General features: G+C 27.2%; 3 protein-coding genes across 4 annotated transcripts; 1 reads left to right on the plus strand and 2 right to left on the minus strand.

Moving 5' to 3' along the window:
- Nucleotides 1-1208: 1208 nt before the first annotated feature.
- LOC101207035 (beta-amyrin 11-oxidase-like) lies at nucleotides 1209-5154 on the minus strand. 2 transcript variants are annotated; one of them, XM_004148466.3, is made up of 8 exons: nucleotides 4782-5154; nucleotides 3797-4277; nucleotides 3059-3328; nucleotides 2596-2685; nucleotides 2379-2457; nucleotides 2159-2265; nucleotides 1624-1745; nucleotides 1209-1531 (listed from the first exon to the last, which is right to left on the minus strand). In XM_004148466.3, exons 1-8 carry the CDS (start codon nucleotides 5012-5014, stop codon nucleotides 1441-1443), a joined length of 1473 nt encoding a protein of 490 aa, XP_004148514.3. In that variant the 5' UTR covers nucleotides 5015-5154; the 3' UTR covers nucleotides 1209-1440.
- Nucleotides 5155-7306: 2152 nt separating this feature from the next.
- Nucleotides 7307-11022, plus strand: LOC101207275 (beta-amyrin 11-oxidase). Its single transcript, XM_004148467.3, has 8 exons — nucleotides 7307-7609; nucleotides 7778-8264; nucleotides 8389-8655; nucleotides 8756-8845; nucleotides 9402-9480; nucleotides 9785-9891; nucleotides 10471-10592; nucleotides 10711-11022. The coding sequence occupies exons 1-8, from the start codon at nucleotides 7383-7385 to the stop codon at nucleotides 10799-10801; spliced, it is 1470 nt and encodes a 489-aa protein (XP_004148515.2). The 5' UTR covers nucleotides 7307-7382; the 3' UTR covers nucleotides 10802-11022.
- Nucleotides 11023-11545: 523 nt separating this feature from the next.
- Nucleotides 11546-16642, minus strand: LOC105435043 (beta-amyrin 11-oxidase). The gene is made up of 8 exons (XM_011654359.2): nucleotides 16413-16642; nucleotides 15411-15888; nucleotides 13746-14018; nucleotides 13530-13619; nucleotides 12581-12659; nucleotides 12397-12503; nucleotides 12002-12123; nucleotides 11546-11873 (listed from the first exon to the last, which is right to left on the minus strand). Exons 1-8 carry the CDS (start codon nucleotides 16640-16642, stop codon nucleotides 11777-11779), a joined length of 1476 nt encoding a protein of 491 aa, XP_011652661.1. The 3' UTR covers nucleotides 11546-11776.
- Between the last annotated feature and the right edge of the window lie 2844 nt (nucleotides 16643-19486).

The raw sequence follows: 19486 nt of genomic DNA on the forward strand, positions 1-19486 counted from the left end.
GATTTTGACAAATTTTGATATGTTTGATTTTTTTTAAAAAATGTTGTTATATACTTAATTATTTTAAATTTAATTGTTAAATGAGAAATTGCAATGGATGACTATTTTAACAATAATAATTAAAGATATAGCAACATTTAAAAAAAATTGCAAATATAGCAAAACTATCACTGATAGACCAATATCGCTGATAGACTTCATATGGTATATCAGTGATAGACCAATATTTGCAACATGGTCTATCACTGATAGACTTATATCATTGATAGAATTTGACAAATTTTACTATATTTGCAAATTTTTTAAATTTGTGTTATATGTTTAATTAATTTGAATTTAATTGCTAAATTTGTAACTATCACTTGTTATATTTACAACTATCTCTACTTATAAAATGATAATTCTTAATAGAAGCCTATTAATGATGATGCTTATATTATGATAAATTTCTATGATAAATCTGTCGCCATGTGGCCGAGACGACGCAGAGCGGCTAACGTTCTCAAAATGAGTTTAATTTTAAAATAAAACAAAAGAAAAGTCGCCACCAATCCTTTTATACGATGTGTTTGGACATCGAAATAGACTAAACAATTTTAAAATTAAATAAAATTATAAAAAAATGACCTGCAAAAACTAGAGTTGAGTTTGAAAGTTCAAAGGTTGCCAAATTTCAAATATTAAATTAAAAATATTCAAATATTAAATTAAAAATATTCTTTTAAAAAAATTAATATCTTATTTTACGATTCATTACTCCAATATTTGAAGCAATGATCACATAAAATAAGTGGAGAACATTCAATAAATTAGGTTTATTGGAAAAAAAACGCATCTTAAGAAAGTGAGAAATTAGCACAATTTCTCAAAATCCGTCGAATGAATAACCTTCTAATAAAGTGATTTTTTTTAAAAAAATATTAATTAAAATCATTTTTTCTTGCGATCAAATCTTCAACTTTGGAACATATATGATCTCTCACGTGGAGAATTGTTGAAAAACAGATTCCTAAATTTCCTATCCTAGGATTTGTTTAAGAAAAAATGCTCAATAAAAAAAAATTAGAAGAGATATAACTTAAACAACTTTCAAATGTCTTAAAGAGTGAAATTTAACCAGAATTATTGAACATTAAAGTAGCAACTAATGAGAAATATTATGCAAACAATCAATACTATTTAAAGAAGCAAGCATAATGATAGATTAATGAACATTAAAATAACACATTAACATTACAGAGAGGAATTATTGGAGATCGATCTCACTTCCAAGGAATATTACAAGCACTTATAATTAATAAAACTACAACATATATTATTTTATTATAAGAGTACAAGTTGGTGAATAAAAGCACCAACTTCACCGACCATACATTCAAATATCAATTACTGATAAAATAAAGTTTAGTTTCACACGTTAATTAAAAATATATCCATCCCTTACTGTGACACCCTAACAATCCTGCAAAGGCCCATTGGCTTGGCACTAGGCAAGCGAGTGTCATTGCAATTTTGGTCAACAGGCTCCACTCTACAACAATACATAAACAGAAAAACAACTCTATCACTTTTTCTTTTAATTTTTAGTTTCAACAGAAGAAAGAAAGAAGCATATATACATACTTGTAATTGAGGACGAAATGATGAAGTAAAATAGTCATCTCAAGCTTTGCAAGTTCACTTCCAGGACAAAACTTACTTCCAAGTCCAAAAGGAATGAATTCTCCTGGTTTTGGTGTATAATTCTGCCAATTTTACAAACATCATCAACATTTATATTTTTCAATTAGTACATCAACCCACTCTTAGCAATGTGTTTAAAACTCCAAAAAGTTACGAGAAGTATGGAAAGTTATGAACACACTCTTAACAATGTGTTTAAAACTCCAAAAAGTTACGAGAAGTCTGGAAAGTTATGAACTCTTAAACTGTGAGGTCCACGAATTCTTTGAAACAATCAAATAGTGTCTATCAGTGGTAAATAATAATTATCAATATTTGTTACTTTGTCTTTGTATATCACTAATAGATAGTAACATTTTGGTACAGTTGTAAATATTTTGGTTCACGTTTTTTTATATATTTAAAAAAAGAAAGTTTTATTTTACCTAATGTGTGATTTTATTTTAGCAAATAATAAGAGAATAGTAAAACATACATCCCATCTTGAAGGATCAAAGTCTTGTGGGTTTGAATATATTTGAGAGTCCATATGAACAGCTACACTCCAAATTTGTACAGTCCACCCTTTTGGAATAGTGTAGCCTATATCAAAAACAAAAAAGAAAACAGTAGTTAAAAAGAACACAAGAAATTATCATTAAGAAACAATAGTAATAATTATATATACTGTATGAAACGATAAATAAACAACTAACCATTAATGTTTACATTTGTTTTTGCCTTGCGAAAGTTCGTGGGTGCGACAGTATTTCTTCGCAGTACTTCATTGATGAACTGAAACAAAAAAAATAAATCGAACTAAGACTATATATTTTTCTCTACTTTATTTGTTTTAAAATTGAAAGTATGGATTCAATAACTCAAAATATATATGTGTAGTGAAAAAAAAAAAAGAAAGAAAGAAAAACACACCTTCGTAAGAAATTTCATTTGCTTGATTTCTTGAAAAGTTAAGCCCTTTTGAGTAGATGGTCTTTGTCTTATAATTGACTCTTGCTCTTCCTGTAGTTAAAAATAGAAAGTATTACAGTTCAGGTGTTAGAACAAAATTGAACATATCTAATCATTCTAAAACATACACTTAATTAATCCTTCCATTATATAAAAAATTAGGTAGAAAAAGTATAGCAAATCAGAAAAAAAGTATGAAAGCTAAGTAATTTTCAATACGAAGAAAAAGAATTGTTTAAACTGTTTCAAGAGAAAAAGAAAAATATTAGATGGTAGCCAGTTGAGTTGCACCTATGCTTTGGGCAAGCTAGCTAGTTACCCAAAAACAAGTTAGCATGTGACACATGTTTTTTAAAGAGATTTTAAATTATTACTAGATACAAAATATATATAAGGTAGGGGGATTAAAGAGAAAAGTAGTTACCTTTGCCATTTGGAAGATATGAGGGTTTTGTGAGATGTGTAGAAGTGCCCACATAGCAGCAGTGGCAGGAGTATTGTGGCCAGCAAAAAATGTTCCAAGAAGCAAGTCTATTATGGTATCATCACTGTATGACTTTGATCCATTCTCATTTTTGGCCACAATCAATTTGTCCAAGAGAGAATACACTTCAGTTGTTCCATCATCCTTTTCAAATCTTTTTCTTTTCTTCTCTATCACACAACGGAGGATCTTTTCTATCTTATTTCTTGCCTACCAATTAACATATGCAAATTCATTGTCTCTACATATATTTATATACAACAAATGTAGTATATATAAGTTGGCAATATGTCAGGTACTTTGGCACTTAAATTGCTTGAACAAAGAAGGGTTTAGAAGACATTTTTGATTAATAACTTAATGAGGAAATGGACCATGAACTTTGTATATGTTAGTGTTAAAAATACCAATAAAGTACTTTCAAAAATTCAAAAAACGCACTCAACTCGTATGTACAACCTCATTACGACATTTAAGTACTCTACACTACACATTTACCTCAACTGAATCAACTAGTTTCATCTCTTCTTTTAAGTCAAACAGTGAACAAAAATTAGAAGAGTAAGAGAGAACTGGAGATTACAAGAGAGGAAAAATAGGACAAATAAAGAAGCATATTGACTGTTTTTGTTAAGAGATATTTTTTATAATCTAACTCGACAAGTAACAAAATTATACCTTGAGTGCTCGACGATAAGTGAATCCAGGCAAGTCATAAGGCAAAAAGGACATAATTACAAGACCCAATTCTCTGTACAATGTGTGAAGCTCAGCCATGGCTTGATCATCAATTTCATTTCCCAAGAAAATATGTAAAACTACTTTGAAAAATAAACCTCCAATCTTATCCATCACTTCAATTGGCTCTCTTCTCATGCTACTCCATTCCTCCAACCCCATCTCCACCAGTTGTTCAATGAATTCTACGTGCTTACTCAATACCTCAGACCCATTCATTGGAGATGCTATTATTTTATATCCAATTTTGTGCTCAATCTTTAAGAAATTACCATTTGTTTCTAATATTTTCACTGATTTTGGATAATTTGGTTCAAAACATTCATCGTCTAAGTATATGCGTCGACATATTTCTGGATTTGTTACAATAACTGTTGGCATTCCAAAAAGGTGACTTTTGTACATTCCCACTCTTCCATATCTGCATACGAATAACAACCACAATCATATTTACCAATCCTTAAATCTATGGTTAAAGTGAGCATAACTAAGCAATATAATTGCTATTCACTCCCTCCCATCAAATCATAGAGCTAGGTTTAATCTCTCATTCCACTACGGTTGTACATAAAAAGGAAGTATATATATTATTTTATTAAAGCTTTTTTCCTGACAGTATTCCTCCCTGATATTTTTGAGATACAAATATTATAAACTAATGCATGGTGCTTAGCCTCATGCATAAAGTAGGGGAAAAGCATAAAATAAATCACAAAAAGACAGATACATAACATATACATATAAACTAATGAGATGACGCAGTGTTTAACTATTAAGGTTATTTTAGAAAAAACAAACAGTTAAAAACCAAGTGGAGCTCTAAGAAAAAAATTAAGAAACCTGTAAAAAAGAAACATTAGTTAAGAACGAAAACTACTGTTTATTGAATAAGAGAGGGACAGAGAGATGAAGGGATAGCTGATACCTTAAAAGATGAGTGTGAATAAAGGTGTACGGATCGCCCACAACTCTAAATGCTTTGTTAAAGGCCAAAGTAGAGCCAACAAAAGGCCATCCCAAGTCACCAGGGGGAAGAGATTTGTAAATCTTTCTTCCTAACTTAAATGAATACCAGATTTCATTGAATCTTCTCGCAAACACATAGAAAAACCCTAAAACAACTCCAATAATAACACAAACATTCATGATCAATTCCATTCTTTGATAGCTTTGTGTGTTGCATACACATCTGATCTCTCCTTACCCACAATGAGGTGTCTTTTGTAGTGTGTGCTAGATGAATGCTGCCAATTCAATTACCACATCCAATCATCACTATCATTTTTTTTACTAGTTTAGTTCACGTGTTTTGTAGGTATGGGGGCACGTATTTGGCTGCTATTTGATATCAGAGATGTCATGGTACATTTATTGATCCAATATTCATATCTTTCTCACACAGAAAAAACATTCAAAATATAATGTGATATGAACAAAGGAAGAAAACAAAAACATAAAACAACAATAAAGAATCAAAACACATTTTTACTTGATAACCAATAGTGTATTTAACTGCTTCAGTATGTAGATAAAGATAAAAGATAGCAGTTTTAATTAGAGACAAATTTAAAATATAGATCTCATATGCCTTCACAGCTTGACAACTCATCTCGCTTTTATCTATTATTGCGAGTAATTAGTTTGTTTATTTCCTTATAATGATAAAATAAAATAAGTTTGTTATACTAAAAACAATAAATAAATAAAATAATGGTTCGTTTTTATAAATATAACAAAATACTCAAATATTTAGCACGTAACAAAATAAATAAGCATGAAGCTGGTCATTTTTTAAAAATATTCCAAGTTGCCTTCCTTTCCATCTTCTTTCTTCTTGCAATTATTTTTTTTTTCCATATTTTCTTTTTATGTACTTTTTCTTTTATATTTTTTTGAAATCATATTTCTGTGTTCAATTCATCCTAAATCTTGTATTTTATTTTTAGATATATAATCATAGCCCTATAGCTAAATTTCGAAGGTTTGTTCAGTTAAGAGATTTTTTTTTTTTTTTGTGAACATTATTCCTCTACTCTATGTAATAATTTTTATCAACCTATCAATAAATTATGGTGTCTTGTTAATGAGCACTCTAGGAAAACCTTAGGTTATTCAATCTGGTTTTTCTTAAAGTTGAGCCTGACACTCTGTCTTATTTTCAAATAAATAAATAAAAATTTAAATGTTTGTGCAGTCAAATTTAAATAATTTTGATACAAGATCATGTACCAAATATATTACATACAGATGTCAAATTAATCGCGTGTTGACGAAAGATCTTTTCGATATTGTTGAGTAACACTGTTCTAATTTCCATAAATTTTATTTTATTATTAATATAATTATAATATTTTTTTCAACGTTTAATAATAAGTAATTGTGGTATTATTATTATTATTATTATAAAAATAGTTGTATGGTGAAAAGTTGATGGATTGATCATGTAAACACGTGATGCACGAGATGAGATATTATATTTTTACAATTAATACATTTTTGTTTGAACATTTTCCTTTACCCATTCTATAACCATTTTCTCATTTGTGGCCACAATCAATTTGTCCACTGACAATGCATTTCATTTCTTCCATCATCCTTTTCAAATCTTTTTCTTTTCTTCTCTATCACTACACATTCTTCTTATTATTTATTATTGTTTTCTTTTAATCTATTATTGTTATTATTATTAGTATGATATTATTATTATTATTATTTAGTTATAGAGTTCGGCCTGACAACCTATAGTAAATTTTATCACTTATAGTTATCGATATGTTATAGTGATGGAAGAGTATTATTGATAGAATTCAAATTTTACTATAACTTGTAAATATTTTAATTTATTTTTTACTTTTAAAAATGTTCCTTTAATTATTATTAATTTTATAATGGATAAAAATATTGAGGTAAGGAAACATAAAATAAGATATCAATTTTAAAATAAATTAAAAAATATTTTCAATTTAAGATTTGAAATTTAGCGACTGTTTTCTAAATGAGTGTTGTGGAGTGCTAATACATTACCTATATATAAATGACTTCCAAACTTAACTTTAATTTTTGCATATCATATTTTTTTTATAAAAAATTTGTTTACTTTATTTCGGTGTCCAATCACACCATCTCGACTCTTGGTGGTAAGATAATAATGATAAATATATTTTATAATGTATGATAATAAATAATAATGTCTTTTTCAATAATTATTATTATAATAGTTGTACGGTGAAAAGTTGATGGGTCGCAGACGAATGAGAATCACAAAACACAAATTATCACGTAAAGACATGATTCACGTGGTATTGAATTTTTACAGTACGTAATACATTCTTGAAGTTTACCCAATTTTTAATTATTTATTAATTAAAATAATACCATTTAGAAAAAATCAACGAAAGAAGACAAAGTTAGATAGAAAGTTGGAGCATGCTAGTTGATTTGACTTACATTACTATGCACACAATTCAAAAAAGCTTTTCTTCAATATAGGTTTAGATCGAGTTTCTCAAGAAGCTATCCGAGGATAATGGAAATGATAAGTGTTTGTGTAATTATTGGAGTTGTTTTAGGGGTTTGTTTGTTGGTGAGGAGACTCAATGAATTGTGGTATTTGGTTAAGTTAGGAGGAAGAGCTTACAAGTCTCTTCCTCCTGGTGACTTGGGATGGCCTGTTATTGGCTATTCCTTCTCCTCTTACAAAACATTCATAGTTCAAGAAGATCCAATCTCTTTTATCCAATCTCTTCACTCAAGGTATCTCTTTCAATCTCTTTCTTCTTAATATTTTTTTTCGATCGGAGTAGATTCTAAGCTGATAATCATTTGGTTTGTTGTCAATTTACCTTTGAACTATTGCAATAATTAATATTAAGCTGAAGCAAATTTGATCTTTATGTCTTAACTGTGCACATTTTTATGCAGATATGGAAAAGGGGGAATGTATAAAACTCACCTTTATGGAAACCCAACAGTGATTGTAACAAATCCAGAAATATGTCGACGTATATACTTAGACGAAGCAAACTTCAAACAACATTATCCAAAGTCAGTGAAAATCCTAGAAGGATCAAGTGGTGATTTCTCAAATATGGATCACAAAATTGCATATAAAGTAATGGCATCACCCATGAATGGGTATGAGGTATTATCTAATTATGTGGATTTCATTGAGGAAGTAATAGCAAAAGGGTTGGAGGAATGGAGTAGCATGATGAGAGAGCCTATTAAATTGGTGGATGAAATTGGAATTCTCTTTTTCAAAGTCATTACAAAAATTTTCTTAGGGTCTCAACTTGATGCCAAAACCATGGTTGAGCTTCATACATTGTACAAAGAATTGAGTTTTGGAATGGTCATGTCCACTTTCCCTTATGACTTCCCTGGATTCACTTTTCACCAATTACTCAAGGTACACAATTTTTTTAATTTGTTTTTTTTCTTCTTTTAATATCAGTCCCATCTTTTCTTGAAACCTTCTTTGTTTTCAAAGCACTCAACATTATCGTCTTTTTTTTGTACAACATTGTTGGTAGGCAAGAAGGAAGATAGAGAATACAATTCAAGGTGTGGTTGAGGAGAAAATAAGAAGATTTGAAAATGATAAAACAAGTGAAGTGCAATGTCAAGTGGACAAATTGGTTGTCGCCATTAATGAGAATGGGGCAAAATTATATAGTAACAATTTCATTAGAGATTTGATTCTTGGGATATTTTTTGCTGGCCATAGTACTCCTGCCATTGCTGCTTGTTGGGCTCTTCTACATATCTCACAAAACCCTCATGTCTTCCAGAAGGCCAAGGTTATGTTATGTTATGTTATGTTATTTTCATCCTTATACTTTCCATCGAAGAAGGTTTAATTTTAAGAGATGTTTAATAAAATGAATTAATTATTTACAGGAAGAGCAAGAGTCGATCATAAGACAAAGACCATCTGTTCAAAAGGGCTTAACTCTTAACGAAATCAAACAAATGAAATATCTCACCAAGGTAATGCTTCTTTGTTTTTTTCCTTTCTAAACACACCAAGACAAAAGACAAACAAATTGATTTTAAAGACGTATTTGGATTGAATTTCTAAATATTATAATTAAACATTTTCTTTTATCAATCATATCATACTTATAAATTGATAATTCTTAATAGGAGCCCATTAATAATGATGCATATATTATGATACACTTATCCATAGACAAAACTACATCCCCAATTTAACAAAGCTAACAAATAATCCTTCTATCCATTCTCAAAGTTTTGTCCATGTCTAATTGTTCACAAAAGACTAGACATGATAAAAGATAATTAATGTTTAATGTAAATATAGCAATGTTTGATTGAAACTTATGAAAAAATTGATGTTTATCAATAATAAATCACATCAACAATAACATCTACTAGTGATAGTTTGTCACTAGATGTTGAAGTATCTTAGTCATAGAATCCTATTGATAATTTATAATTTATATATTTCTTGTGTGAAAAAGTTATTTTAAATTGTGGTAGATTTCAAAATTATTTTTGTCTTACTAATTTTCTATTGTTTTAGATCATTAACGAGGTTTTGAGAAGAAATACCATTACTGCCACGAATTTTCGTGAAACAAAAACAGATGTAAACATCAATGGTAAGTTTTGTTGTTATTATTATTATTTTGTCTCATATAAGTATGTAAAAAATTCATTCCCCTTTTATATTATATATACAACTTGATATATTTGTTTAGGGAAAATTAAACTTTTATTAAAAAGCCATAAAGGAAGAAGAATTTAAATTTTCCTTGACGGAAGCATGAGAACTTATTATTAATACATACATGATATATATTTGTTACTAATTATGTGTTTATATTGAAATTATTATTTCTTGATGATAATTAAGATAACTAATTTATTTTCCCTATTGTGTTTTTTTTTCATTTTCTGTTTTAGGTCACTTCATTCCAAAAGGATGGACAGTACAAATTTGGAATATAGCTGTTCATATGGACCCTCAAATTTATTCAAATCCACAAGAATTTAATCCTTCACGATGGGATGTAAGTTTCATGCATGATTATTTTAATCAACCATTCAAATAAATCCATATTAATTTTTTAAAAAGTTAAAGATTATTTATAATAGACTTTGTATTTTGGCTTTCGTTTGTTTTAATTATTAAACTTTTAAAAAGTAATAATTTATTGTTTATTTTAAGAACATTTTAATCTTTAGAAAAGAAAAAAAATTGTATAAACCTAAATGATAACTTTGTCAAAATACAATAACCAAAATTGAACTTAGAGACTAAAATGAATAAAACCACATGTAAACTTTATAAATAAACAAAGATCTATTATTTGATACACAATTAGCACCACACATGCACACATAGACACAAGTGCACATCCACACACTGCATTATATTTTTCATACTATAATAGATTCGATTTTGACCTAATTCATCGTTTGTACTTCAATAGCTTATATAGCATGCACGTGCACACATTTACGAAAATTATTAAGAATAATGTTAATTGGTAAATGAGAATTTTTTTTTAAGAAAAGAAGGAAAGTAGAGAAATAACAAAATTAAGAGAATATTAATGTTAGTAGTATTTGTAAAATGTGATGGGCAGAATTATACACCAAAACCAGGAGAATTCATCCCTTTTGGACTTGGAAGCAGGTTTTGTCCTGGAAGTGAACTTGCAAAGCTTGAGATTACTATTTTACTTCATCATTTCATCCTCAATTACAAGTATGTATAGATATGCTTCTTCATATATTTTTTAAAATTTTATTTATCTTATTTTGCTAAAAAAAATATAAAATAAAAAAGATATTGAATTGTTATTTTGTTTGTATATTTATTGTAGAATGGAGGGTGTCAACCTAGAAAGCAACAACAATCAAATGCCTTCCCCTCGGCCAGAAAATTGCCTTTGCAAAATTATTAGGCTGTCATAGTGTGAGAGAGATTGATGCAGTAGGAATAAATACACAAATGGGAGTTATATTATATACATGTGCACTTGATATCAACTTTATTTATAATGAAATGTGTGAAGAAGGTTAAATATAACCATGTGTTAAGAACCACTATCAATTAGCTTTTATGACGATCTTTAAAATTTATAATATAGTTTTGTAATGGGGAGAAATTTAAGAACATGATTTTTGTTGTGGTAGCTATCTCTAACATTTGAGATTTTGATTATATCAAGAATACCCAAAAAAGAAAAAAAGAAAACAAAAACAATAGGGCCCTAGTTGTTTTGGATTCATTGTTCTTAGATCATATGGATTCATTTTGTTGATAATTGGTTTTAAGGTGAGATCTTATGTTTATGTAATATGAAATCATAACTTATAAAATTACCAAAATTTGTATTCAATTTATGTATGGTGAACTCCAGAAAAGGGCTTGTTGTGAGGAACCCACACAATGAAAAACCATTAAATCTCATAAATTTAACAACAGATACATAAATCAGTATTCTTTTTTTATTGGCTTTGAGATGAAATCTCGTGTTAATTATCTATAACAAAGTTCAATGTCTCTCTACGAATAATAACTTTTAAACATATATCAAATTAAAGCATTTTCCAAGATGGTAAACGTTATTGTAATTCATCATTTTTCATTTTTATTGATAGACCTCACATAAAGCACACAGATTCGAAATCTAACCAACTTCATATTCACCCTCGTTCAATATCAATTATATTTATTAGAGTCAGTACACACATACATCCAAATATTTGTCTCTTCATTTCATGTGAAATATTTCATCCACTTATTGAACTCAATAAAAAAAGACAAATGAACCTTTTCATTACCACATAAATGACTAAAATAGTTGCTTTTAAATTATAAAATCGAAAAGTCTAAGATTAAATTAACATTTCGAAAGTATATATGTACGATCAATACCCAACTCCTCAATATGAGAGTTTGATAATTCTGCAAAGGCAGTTGTCTACTAGCTTGGGGGCAGGTAAGTGAGTGGTGTCACATCTTTGATTAACTCTTTCCATTCTACAACATTATACATGAAAAAGAATTATTATATTTATAAATGTATATATTTTTTTTCTATATTTAAAAACCAACTCATTTATTTATTTTTAATTTAACAAAACAAAAAGGTAATCAACCATACTTACTTGTAATTGAGGATAAATTGATGGAGTAAAATTGTGATGTAAAGCTTGGTAAGTTCACTTCCAGGACAAAACCTACTTCCAATTCCAAAAGGGAGGAATTCTCCTGGCTTTGGTGTATAATTCTGCCCATCACATTTTACAAATAATACTGTACATTAACATTTAAAAGTCTACGTTTTAATTACCATATGTAAATAAATGAAACCTTTTCATGATAATACTTCCTCTTAAAAATCATTCATATACTTATCAACATTCATTTATAAATAATCTTTTAGTCATCTTTCAACATGAAAGTTAGTTGTGTATCTTTATTTATTTATTTTTTAAGATCATGTGGGGATTTATTTTATAAATTAAATATGGATAACCATAAAAAGAAAAAGAAAACATACATCCCATCTTGATGGATCGAATTCTTGGGGATTTGAATATATTTGAGGGTCCATATGAATAGCTCTTGTCCAAATCGTTACTGTCCACCCTTTAGGTATGGTGTAGTCTAAAACAAACAAACAAAAGAATAGTAAATTGCTATCAACAAAGACAATTATTGATATATATATATATAGTACTAACCATTGATGTGTACATTTGCTGTTGCCTCACGAAAACTTGCAACAGCAACTGTATGTCTTCTTAGTAGCTCATTAGTGAACTGCAATCAGAAAATAAACTAAACTTAGATATATTCTTTCTACTGTTATTGTCAAAACTTTCAAGTTTTTATTGATTGAGATTATAGTGTAGCAAACCAATACATATTAGAAACTATTAATTCCTTATTTGGCACATATCCTCACGATCTTATGTAATTAATATGATGTTCTCATGCTGGATTCTTGCTGCATGTTTATGTGTATTTTATTTTATCATGATCTCTATTATTAATAATTTAGTCAATGATGTTAGAATGAAAGCAGGGATTTAATCCAAGAAATATATATAAAATTTACTTTTGATAAACTCACGATACATGGCCCTTTCATATTTTAGAAGTCAACTATCGTTATTTGTTTTCTAATTAGTGATTTAAATTGGGCAAAATTAATAGATTTTACAAAATAATTACACCATACAATAAAATTTCAGATTCTATCAATAATAGTAATATTGACAGACGGTGATAGAAGTCTAATAATTTTCTATCATTAATAGAATTCAAAATTTTGCTGCAACAAATAATTATTTTAATTTATTTTACTATTTTTAAAAATGCTCTATTTTATTTATCTATATCTCACTCATATTTTCAAAAATCAAGTAAAATTTTAAAAAATAATCATACTACAAATTTGTTTCTTTGTTTGGAAAAACTACGTTAAGTGTGACTTAACACACGATGATAAACTAGCTGCTATAAATAAATCATTCTTTTTAACTAGAGATAAATATATATGAATATAACTTAATAAGAAAAAACTTGTATGACCTAATTTTTCTATTTTATATTTTGGACACTATTTTTTATTTTCTCTCTTTTTAGTTATACATTATGAACAAAAAAAATTATTAGAAAAACACCCACCTTCATAAGATATTTCATTTGTTTGATTTCTGTAAAACTTAATCCCTTTTGAGTAGATGGTCTTTCTTTCATAATAAGCTCTTGCTCTTCCTGTAAAAATGATCAAATATCAAAACCCCATCATTAGTAGTCTTATTCAAGGACCAAAAGTTGAAAAATATCACACATAAAAAAGGGACTAAAATGAAATAATAAAAAGTACTTAATTAATTTAACCTTAGCTTTTTGGAAGATATGAGAATTTTGTGAGATTTGCACAATAGCCCACATAGCAGTATAAGCTGGTGTATGATGTCCAGCATGTAGTAATCCAAGAAGCAAATCTATAATGGCTTTATTGTCATATAGTTTTTTCCCATTTTCATCAGTTGCCACAATTAATTTGTCCATTTGGCATTTCACTAATTCATCATTTGTTTCTTTCCTTTCTAGAACTCTTCTTTTTTCCATAATCACACCTTCCAAGATATTTTCTATCTCTTTTCTTGCCTGTCAACAACAACAACAACAATACTACTGTTAAATTAATTAATATTGGACTTTATATCTTTTCCTATTACATCCATTTGTGTACAACTAAAACAAAAAAGGAAAGAGAAAAGAGAATTAAAATAGAGCTGCTTCTTCTTTTTTGCTTATCTATTTAAGATAATAATTTTGATGTAGCATTATGAGTGATTATACTTTTCTGAATTTTAATTAACAGTGCTACTCATAGATCTCTATTAATTGATGATATTGCTTGGGCAAAAAAGGTAAATTATAACTATTTGTTTATATATTTTCAATGAATCTTTATTTAAAGTACTAGAGAGATAAATTCTTTTTAAAACCATCAAATATGGAGAGCAAAATGGTATTTTAATTTTCTTTTGTATATGTTTGATAACGGTATGTATTTATTGTTTTCAAAAAATTGTATATACACAACAAAAATGTTTATAAAATTTTAGAATCTATTAATATATTTGGATGTATTAATGAATATTGATAAATGTCTATCCATATTTATTATTAATAAGATTTAAAATTCAAGATATTGCTAATGAATATCGATAAATATCTATGTATTGATAAGATTTAAAATTCTACTAGATTTTATAAATCTCTAAGCTTGTTTGATTGATAACATATTTTTCTTAGTTTTTTTTGTGTACTTGTACAAGTTATTTTCTTTAAATATATATACATATATATCCCAAGAGATTCTACATTGAAAAAAATTGTATCATTCTTCTTTAAAATAATAAAAAAATAAATAAAAGAAATTCGACATAAAAAGATAATATTAAATATTAATGATAAATTTTATTTTTTATAGTTAATATTTATTCTTAACTTAAATATGTCAAGAGATTTATATGAAAACAAATCTTATCTTTCTTTTAAAATAATAACAATAACTAAATAAGAGATTCCACATTAAAACAAATTCTTAAAATTAAATATTAATGATAAAATTACTTCTTTTTTTTTTACACTAAATAAACTTGATTCGTTTATTTCAGAAAATGTATGTTTCATCGAAAGAAAACTTTTTTTTTATTCTACATAATAATATATCAAAGTAAGAGACTTTGTGTTGATACTCTTATAAAGCATGCTAATTTCTTTCTAATAAAATTGATCGTTAAAAGAATAATAACAATAACAATAAAAAATAAAAAATAAAAGTTAAACTCATATTGCAATTTATCATCTTAAACTTTGTCTAAGGAATTTATATATTTTACACATTGAAATCATCAACTGGAGTGCCCTAGATGCTAGATCGAACTTCTGCAATGACTATTCACACGCTTCTATTCTATATTCTCAAATCCAAAAATGACGAGAGAGAAAAACGTTAAAAGATCAATACAAATGAACTAAATTGTATACCTTGAGTGCATGATGGTAGGTTAGGCCAGGGACATCATAAGGTAAAATGGACAAAATTACTGGACCCAAGTGTTTGTATAGTGCTTCAAGCTTATTCAATGTAGGGGTAGGAATTTCATTGCCTAAGAAGATACGAATAATGACTTTAAAAAGCAGACTTCCAATTTCACTCAACAATTCAATGGGTTCTTTCATTGTGCTCCATTCCTCTAACCCTTTGCTCATTATTTCCTCAATGAAACTCACATATTTAGATAATATCTCATACCCATTTAAGGGGGATGCCATTATTCTATAGAATGTTTTGTGATCAATCCTTGAGAAAAGACCATTTACTTCTAATAATTTCACTGATTTTGGATAATTTGGTTTGAACTTTTGGTCGTCTAAGTATATCCGTCGACATATTTCTGGATCTGTTACGATGATGGTCGGCCTTCCATAGAGGTGGCTTTTGTACATTCCAACTCTTCCATTTCTGCTTAGAAATTATTGGTCAGAATGAGTTCTTAAGGAAAAAAAACCCTCTTTTTTGTTCAAAAGTTTAGATGAGTTCTTAAAATATTAGTAACTAGAAAATAAAGTAAACAAAGATAGGGACGGAATGAGTAATTATAAACTAAAGTTTTCGAAAGCAAAAAATAACCCATTAGTTATAAGGTGGGGCGTAAATCTTTGATTTTGCTTCTTTAAAAATAAAATCGTATTGGTTTTTTACAGTTTTCTTATCATGGTTTTCATGGTTTCTCTATTTAAAAGCTAGCTTGAAACCTTAGGTGGATAGACCACGATACCCATTTTTTAAGCAAAATGATATAAGACGAAAAACAATAGGTGCAACAAAATATCTTAGTTAAATTTGACATGCATCTCTATCACTTTCATCACATTTATAAAGGTATGGTTATAGTAATATACTTGAATAGATTGATATAATAATGTCAGACCCGTGAAGAATAATCAAAAGGCAAAAGAAAGTGAAATAGAGATGAAGAAATATACCTTGAAATAAGATGATGAATGAAAGAATCTGGATCACCACCAGCCTTAAATGCTTTGTAAAAGGAGAATGAAGATCCAATAAGTGGCCATCCCAAATCACCAGAAGGAAGTGATTTGTAAACTCTTCTTCCTAACTTAACCAAATACCATACTTCATTTAGTTTCCTCACAAAAAAGTAAACCCCTAAAACACTTCCAATAATCACACAAACACTTAACATTTCCATCATCTTTATTTGGATATTTGCTAATTTGTTGTGGAAACCCTCCACCCCCACTAAGTCTTTTATATAGTCCCAAATCAATTGAAGTATAATAGAATATTGATTAAACTATTACATTATTATCCATACATCTTACTCATTTTTACTAATGTTAATTATGCAATCGACAAACAAAGAAAATAGAAAATATTAATATTGTGTATATAATAATCAATACAAAGATTTATGTAGTTTATTAGCATAATATAAATAAAGAGAGTTGTTTATTATTAAAGAGAAAATATCATGTTACAAAGACTATAAAGATTTACTTGATTCACTCAATAATGGTCGAGTTAGTCATGTTTAATCATTTGGAGTATCAAATAACAAATTTAAGACATTTCAACATTTACTTGTTTTGACGGCTTTTAAAGTTAACAATATTTAGAAATTTCTTTTTTATCTTGAAGCGTCATTAAATATAGATAGGATAATGATCAAAACTACGCACTCTTAACTTTTAAATTTTTACGAAATTAAGAACTACAAATATCTTGTTGTTGGAGGTGTAGATATAATATAATAGCTATAAACTCTTTAATTTTAGGCCTTTTTTTTTCTTTTCAATCATACATCAACACACATTTTCGTTGGATATATCTCTCTTTCGAATTGTGATTTTAATTTATGTATGGCTTTGTACTATGTATTATAGAGAGACCTAAATTTGTTTACGTATAAAACTTTTAAAAAAATTGGGCTTTTGAAACAAAATATATGAGAGCTTGAAAATTTAATCACGAAACTTGTTAGTGAACCCGCCGTAATTAAGTAGAATAAGTTTCTAAATTAACTTTTTTCAATTAAGAAAAGAATTTTTCATCTTTGAACTTATCTTTACCTTTCAACGTTTAAATTCAAAATATAATCGTATATAATAATATTTTTGGAAAGTTACAAATATAATAAACTTTGCCGAAAAAGAAAGTAAAGTATAATCTTCTAATTTATTGTAGAACGTTAAACTTTAACAATTAAATTTAGAGTATAATCGTATATACTAACATTTTTTAAAAACTACAAATATAGTAAACTAGATAGAAAAAGAAAGTAAAGTATAATATTCTAACTTATTATTGAACGTTACATTTTCACAATTAAATTCAAAGTATAATTATATATAATAATATTTTTGAAAAATTATAAATATAATAAACTTTGGAGAAAAAAGAAAGTAAAGTAGTAATTTATAGCTAGTAGATGGAAGAGAAGAGAGTTGAGCTGGAGACTAGAAAAAAAAACAAACCATTTATAAGCTATAATCTTCTATCACTATATCATATCAATGACTATTGGTGATAAAATTTACTATAGGTTGTAAATATTTTGTAAAATCTACTATTTTTAAAAATTCCCCTTGCATATATATTTGTTTTAGGAGAATTTTCAAAAATAAATTTTTTTATAAAATATTTATAAGGTATAACAAATTCTATCACTTATAATCATTGATATGTTATAGTGATAGAATCCAAAATTTTGTTAGAGCTCGTAAATATTTTACTTATTTATTTATTTTATTTTATTTGAATTTAGTTAATTTTCATAAATAAAACATAACGGTAAAATATTTACATTCACATTAAAGTTGATTATTTTTTCACAATTTCGTAATTGTCTTTATTGGTTTATAAAGATTTTTCAATTTTGATTTTTTTTTTTTCGATTTTTTCTGCAACATTCTCTATTCTCTCCTCTTTATGATCTTTGACAGTATTCTTTCTTTTCATCGTCTTTCTTCTTCTCTTCTGCAATTTTTTCTTCTTCTTTCCATCGTCTTTTTCTCTTCTTTTGTAATTTTTTTTTAAAATCGTTATTTGGTTCAAGATCGTGTACCAAATATATAATATCTTTTTAAAAAAAAAATTCAAATTGTTATTGTGTTGTTTAGATACAAATATAAAAGATCATGAAAAAAAATCTTTGGTATATTGAATAACACCAAAGAATCTTTTAAAAATCTTTTAGATTTGGCTTTTCAAATTTAAACAATTGTGTAAAAAAATAGTCAAATGTAAACAATTGTCATCAAAGAATCTTTTAAAAAATTATTTAGATTTGGCAAATAATGTGTGAAAAAATAGTTAAATTTAAGTGATCGTATACCGAATATAAACTATCGTTTTTAAAAAATCGTTGAGATTTGACAACTCAAATTTAAACAATCAATCTAAATGAATGTTTACAAAAAAAATTATTAAAAAATCGTTTAGATTTACACGTGATCATTTAGATCTAGGAAGTCAAATCTAAACGATCAAATTCTAAACTATCATTTCCCAAATACTAAATTATGGTTTTTCAAATATATTGCGCTCGTCCGATTTCAATTAATTGGACATTTTTGAAATTTTATATTGTGAGTGTAGGCTTTTTTTTATTTTCGAAATTGTGATGTGGTATAAATATTTTGACATTTTATTTTATTTTTTAAAAGACACCAAAAGAACTATAAAACAAGAAGAAGAAACAAATTGGTCTTCAAATGAATTTGGTGATCACTACTGTGTATTTGTCAAATTTATTTTGTTTGATTTTAGTTAAATTGATTTTAGTTATTAGAACTATTTTGATTTAAAAATTAATTAATTAATTTTCAAATGGAATCGTTTTATGTAGTTATGGAGTTTAAATCATAAAATCCATATAAATATATATTACTAACCAAAAATTAGTTAAATACATATTGTGAAATAAACACAAAGTGTGAAATAAACACAAAGTGTGAAATAAATGTGAAATAAATACAGAGTGTGAAATGAATGCAGTGAAATGAACAATAGTGTACTAACCAATTAGGTTTGATCA

Source organism: Cucumis sativus, chromosome 3, assembly GCF_000004075.3.
Source record: "Cucumis sativus cultivar 9930 chromosome 3, Cucumber_9930_V3, whole genome shotgun sequence".
NCBI classification, from domain to species: domain Eukaryota; kingdom Viridiplantae; phylum Streptophyta; class Magnoliopsida; order Cucurbitales; family Cucurbitaceae; genus Cucumis; species Cucumis sativus.

Excerpts from the sequence above, each read along its gene's own strand:
- LOC101207035 (XM_004148466.3), bottom strand. The coding sequence starts at position 5,014 with ATGGAATTGATCATGAATGTTTGTGTTATTATTGGAGTTGTTTTAGGG. Across the intron at positions 2,458-2,595 it reads AAATGAAATTTCTTACGAAG|TTCATCAATGAAGTACTGCG; the intron begins GTGTGTTTTTCT and ends TTTTTGTTTCAG. Across the intron at positions 1,746-2,158 it reads TTGATCCTTCAAGATGGGAT|AATTATACACCAAAACCAGG; the intron begins GTATGTTTTACT and ends TAAAATTGGCAG.
- LOC101207275 (XM_004148467.3), top strand. The coding sequence starts at position 7,383 with ATGGAAATGATAAGTGTTTGTGTAATTATTGGAGTTGTTTTAGGGGTT. Across the intron at positions 7,610-7,777 it reads ATCCAATCTCTTCACTCAAG|ATATGGAAAAGGGGGAATGT; the intron begins GTATCTCTTTCA and ends ATTTTTATGCAG. Across the intron at positions 8,656-8,755 it reads ATGTCTTCCAGAAGGCCAAG|GAAGAGCAAGAGTCGATCAT; the intron begins GTTATGTTATGT and ends AATTATTTACAG.
- LOC105435043 (XM_011654359.2), bottom strand. The coding sequence starts at position 16,642 with ATGATGGAAATGTTAAGTGTTTGTGTGATTATTGGAAGTGTTTTAGGG. Across the intron at positions 15,889-16,412 it reads ATTCATCATCTTATTTCAAG|AAATGGAAGAGTTGGAATGT; the intron begins GTATATTTCTTC and ends ATTTCTAAGCAG. Across the intron at positions 13,620-13,745 it reads ATATCTTCCAAAAAGCTAAG|GAAGAGCAAGAGCTTATTAT; the intron begins GTTAAATTAATT and ends TCATTTTTACAG.